General features: G+C 40.8%; 1 protein-coding gene across 1 annotated transcript; it reads left to right on the top strand.

Annotated features, from left to right (window-relative positions):
• Positions 1–499: 499 nt before the first annotated feature.
• Positions 500–2077, top strand: LOC115740324. The gene is made up of 3 exons (XM_030673810.2): positions 500–1063; positions 1174–1359; positions 1793–2077. Exons 1-3 carry the CDS (start codon positions 557–559, stop codon positions 2075–2077), a joined length of 978 nt encoding a protein of 325 aa, XP_030529670.2. The 5' UTR covers positions 500–556.
• The last annotated feature ends 3226 nt before the right edge of the window (positions 2078–5303 follow it).

Here is a 5303-nt window from a genome sequence, read left to right as displayed (position 1 = left end):
AAAAAAAAAAATATTTGAATTATTTATATAGTAGAAAAAACGAAAAAAAAAACCCATTACAATATTCATCAACTGGCATCAGCCCCTGTCAACCCCGCCTCCTTCCATTAATTACCTTGGTAAACCACACTATTCCCAAAAATCTATAAACAAATCGAAACCCTAACATCGGAGCATCGCCCATATATGTATGTTCCACGGAGAGAGTAAATAATTATCGTTAAGAGATCTTGTTGGATCAAATATTTGGACTTCGCTGCTTTCATTAAAAAGAAAAAAACAATTAATTCCATCCCAAAAAAGGAAAAAATAAAAAAAAAAGTACTAATGAATTCCTTCATTACGCAACCTTTTTTGGTGCACCGAAACGTCTTGTCATGGAGATTTATTTCTGCTCGACTATAGTCAGACACGTTATTCAATGCATGGATTTGGTTTAGCGATTATATGCAAAATCGAACATTTTGTCGTCGTGCTCCGTCCCTCGTAATAGTCCCAGAGCCCGCAGTCTCTCGAGGTCTGAAACAACGAGGGGGGGGATCAAGAAAACCAAGCGATGTCGACCCACCTGTCCAAGACCGACTCCGAGGTGAGCAGCCTCACCCCGTCGTCGCCCGGCCGCTCGCCGGCCGGCCGCCCCCACCCCGCGTACTACGTCCAGAGCCCCTCCCGGGACTCCTCCTCCCACGACGGGGAGAAGACCACCAACTCCTTCCACTCCTCGCCCGCGCTGCTCAGCCCCTCCGGCTCCCCTTCCCACCCCTCCACCCGCCACTCCTCCCAAGGCCCGCCCTCCCGCGGCTCCTCCTCCTCCACCCGCTACTCGGGCTCCCTCAAGCCCGCCCACCGTAAGGCCCACCCCGGCGAGGCCCGGCTGGTGAAGGGGTTCGACGCGATCGAGGAGGAGGGGCTGCTCGACGACGGCGAGGGCGGCTGGGCCAGTGGGGTGCCGCGCCGGTGCTACGTGGCGGGGTTCGTGCTGGGGTTCTTCGCTATGTTCTCCTTCTTCGCGTTGATTCTGTGGGGGGCGAGTCGGCCCCAGAAGCCCAGCATCGCCATGAAGGTGCGTGTGCTTCGAGTGCGATCGTTTCTCTTTTCACTGATATTCTATCCAGCCTTCGACGGGATTAGTTTTTCTTTGGTTTTCTGTTCGCGAACGGTTCTTTGTTGCAGAGCATAGTGATCGATCAGTTCGTGGTTCAGGCCGGGGCAGACTTCACCGGGGTGGCGACGGACATGGTGTCGATGAACTCCACCGTGAGGCTTACGTTTCGGAACACGGCCACCTTCTTCGGCCTCCACGTCGCTGCCACCCCTCTCGACCTCTCCTATTCCCAGCTCAGTCTCGCCACCGGAAGTGTAAGTGCATGCCTTTGACGACCATTCTTCCATCGACTTAGGCTTGGAAAATCTCGATCCAATGTCATTAACTACTTGCGTTGGGGTTTAGCATTAGACCATGCACACATATCAGGAGGGTAGATGCACCTAATTCACATAGATGACTTGAAAATCGAGCAAAGCTCGAGCCCAATAATAGTTTTATGATCGAAGTATTATAGTTTGCGAAATTTCGAACGTTTCCTAACAATGAAAGAACGCGTCCATGATGATAACGTTCTCAACCAAGATAATATTTTTGATTTATCATAGTTTGTGTCGGACTATAACGAAGATCAACTCATTTATTATAACATTTAATCACGAGAATCGTTCTTGATTGAGAAGAATAAAAGTAGAATATAACTACCGTTTTGCTGTCTAATAGAACATCATTTTCTATTCTCAATAGATAAAGAAGTTCTATCAATCAAGAAGAAGCCAGAGATCGATCACGGTGGCGTTGACGGGAAACCACATCCCGTTATATGGCGGCGGGGCCGAGCTGGGCAGCGTGAACGGAGCGCCGACCCTGCCGGTCCCGCTCTCACTGACGTTCCTTGTCCGGTCGAAGGCGTACGTCCTAGGAAGGCTGGTGAAGCCCAAGTTCAACCGGAGGATCCGGTGCTCGGTCACCATGGATCCCAAGAAGATGAGCGTCGTCGTTTCGTTGAAAGACAAGTGTGCTTACCAGTGAAGAGTGAGGGAGATGCATGTGATCGAGTCGTCCTTATGTGTAAGCATAGGTCCCCGTCGTTTCCATTTCTTTTTATTCTTTTTCATTTTAATTTTGAAAATTTTTGTTTTTTTAACGATGAACGATTTCTTTGAGGAAGATATGGAAAATTTCGCCTAGATTACGAAATGAAAATGCTTTTTTGATAGTCTTGTCAAGAACGATACAATCTCATCCGTAGATCCACACACCATTCGCCGCATATTTTGCATAAAATACTCATTGATTGAGAGATTGTATGGTAAAAAATAACCGACAGTAATATCAGATTATCAAGTTAACAACTCTCATTACGAAAATGCTACAAGTGAATGATGCTTACAATGAGAATTTATAAGGGAAGTGAACGTATTGGCGATACTTGTCTCATCGGGTTCGAAATGCTTACGAAATAAACTTGCCGACGACGACACAAATTGTTCTTAAGGAATACGAACTTGATGATTGGATAGAGGACATAGACCAAGGCACAAGATAATAGCGAGATAGAATGATGCAAACCCCGTGTATTATTGTGCTACAAATGCTATAGTTTGATATTTTGAACCATACTCAGACTTAACGATATTTTGTGTTTCGTTAATATTTTTCTCCCTCCATATATTTGTTCTTATTAAATTTAATTTTATCGGAATTTCTAATCTGCAAGGAATAAGGAAAATTACACTTGTTAATTTTTTTTTGGGGTGCAATTGTAATTTCGAATACGTTTCTAAAACAAATATCGTAAATGAATAGAACTTGTCAGAATGTGTCCCATGAAATTGGGAGGTAAGACTACGAGTGTAATCAATTAAAGAAGGGAAATTGCACCGTCAAAGAAAGAAAAGCTTGGCGTCAGCACGTAACTACTCTGCGTGTTCATTAGCTTGCATTTGATCTGAAATTGCGCTTTCTGGTTTTACTTTTCCATTAGTCTTATTAAAAACTTTTTTTTAAAATTTTAACATGTCGGTTCAATTTCTAGTCATGATCCGTGAAAAACTAGATGGCGATAATTCTAAGTTATGAATACGGACCCGCATTTAATAATATAACTCTAGATGAGTCAATGTTATGGATAACACGAGATATCCGAACCTTTCGACTCGATCGCCCTATGATGGTTATGGATGGAAGTCTTGAATTAGAGGAACTGTATTATGTGTCTATGTACGATTTTATACACATTTCGCATCCGTCTTCCTAGGCTTTATTAGAAAAATAAGGTCCATAACTTGGAATATTTATGTACTATGTGCCTAAGAAAAAGCTATAGCATGGAAAGCTATGTCTTTGGAGGGAGAGTTCCAATTAGTTATATGAGTCAATCGATATAAGTCATATGCGCGTATCCGTGATTTCATCTATCAATTTAAGGGAGATTGTCGGGAAAGAAGATTTAACGCATTAGTGAAAATGAAAAGACAAAAAGCAAACTATTTTCCCTTTACTTTGATAATTCTGACCAAAAAAAAAATTACTTTGATAATATAGTGATTGCTTGAAAGGTCTATGTTGGCATTGACAAGGACATCTCCGTCATCGGTTTCCATTCTTATTAACTATTGAGTGAAATCATCTCGACCTTCCGAATCGCATTTGTATCTATTTTTGCTATTGATTTTTATTCGATTCTATAATGAAGATCAGAGGTCGGAACAAGCGCGAAAACGGAAGCGGAAAAAGATGTAACGGCATATGGATCACTTCTGCAAATCGAGTCCTAAGAGCCCAGTCGAGGCATCTTTTTTGGACGTAGTCGTATAAGATCCAATGATTATTAAAGATCACGTAACAATTGGTACAGGGATTGATGCAGAAACGAATAAGAAAATCAAGAATTTGGAAGAACCGGCTTCAAGAGTCTCCGAGGATAATTCGTATGTTGATTAAGCAAGTCATCACGGTCAACTTGCGAAGACTAATTACACACAACATCGAATTGCTTCTATGGACAAACAGATGAAAAAAGGAAGAGAACGAGAGATGGGTGCGTTACCCCGGTTTTCTTGTTCTCCGACGCGATCTTCTTCCATGTCGGCCCGGTCACGGCATCCGTCTCGCGGTCCCGATTTTCTGCTCCGCGACCTTCTTCGCGTGTTTTCCTCGAAGAAGGTGGAGAAGCAGAAGGCCGAGATTCCGAGACTCCGTTTCGATACTCCGAAGTGATTCTCCCAAACCTCCTTTGATCAAAGATGAATCGTTGGACATCATGGGATGCTATTTATAAGAAGCGACAGAAGCTTGGCTTCCTTTGTAAGCAACATGTTCCAACAGTATCTTGGTTTCTTGGCTGTAAGTCAAAGTTAAAGATAAACTCTAATTGTGTTGTGGGATTTTAGGAGTCTTCAGTTACGGCAGTTATGGGAATTCTAGAAGTTTTATACTCTTCCTCCCCCTTAAAAACCTAGAAAAGATAAGAATCACTTCGAAAGATCACTAAAGTTCCTTAAAAAAAAAAACAACATTAATAACACATCATTAACTTTAAACCCATATTTAGTAACGGTAATAATAACAATAATAAGAAATAATTTACCGAAAAACACTAATTGCAAAATCTCCCACATCATTAATGAACAAGAGTAGTACTGTAAATTTTAATCTGATAAGGATGTGAAGTGCAATTACTCGGAATAACTAGTTACTCGGCCCATTCTTTACGCGGGCACATCGAAAGCATATTTTCGAACCGATAATAATCCATTGATAGGAGATGCGACGTCTAAGAAAAACAAGAGTTTCCGTATGATTTATCTTATAGTTTTGTTAAAGAGTATCAAATAAGGAAAACTATAATATTGAGTTTAAAATAATTAAATCAGTAGATGTAAAGAAACATGTTGTATTTTTGAAATCTTAAATGGGATTATTTTAAATGACTGATATTTTTATATTATCTAAGTGAGGTTTAATTAAATGATATACGTCACGGTTCCATTTTAAAAATAAATGACATCGTATAAGTATCGTTTTAAAGATATATTTATCTACTCATTCAATTTTAAACTGGAATATTTGCATTGCAAATAAGAAATATAAAAGTCGTATCGAATTAAACCGGCAAATTTGTCTTTATCGATTTTTTCAAAATTTGAAAAAAATTGAATTTCTTTATTCACTATGATTTTTTTTTATGCACAAAGTCTAATTATTGGGATAAAATAAGTCACAAATTAAACTGCATATGCCTTTGGCTTGTCCG

This window comes from Rhodamnia argentea, chromosome 1 (genome assembly GCF_020921035.1).
Source record: "Rhodamnia argentea isolate NSW1041297 chromosome 1, ASM2092103v1, whole genome shotgun sequence".
NCBI classification, from domain to species: domain Eukaryota; kingdom Viridiplantae; phylum Streptophyta; class Magnoliopsida; order Myrtales; family Myrtaceae; genus Rhodamnia; species Rhodamnia argentea.
This window is presented reverse-complemented; position numbering and strand designations above follow the sequence as displayed.

Coding starts and splice junctions, on each gene's coding strand:
- LOC115740324 (XM_030673810.2), top strand. CDS start 557: ATGTCGACCCACCTGTCCAAGACCGACTCCGAGGTGAGCAGCCTCACC. Junction 1,064..1,173: donor AGCCCAGCATCGCCATGAAG/GTGCGTGTGCTT, acceptor TCTTTGTTGCAG/AGCATAGTGATCGATCAGTT. Junction 1,360..1,792: donor TCAGTCTCGCCACCGGAAGT/GTAAGTGCATGC, acceptor TATTCTCAATAG/ATAAAGAAGTTCTATCAATC.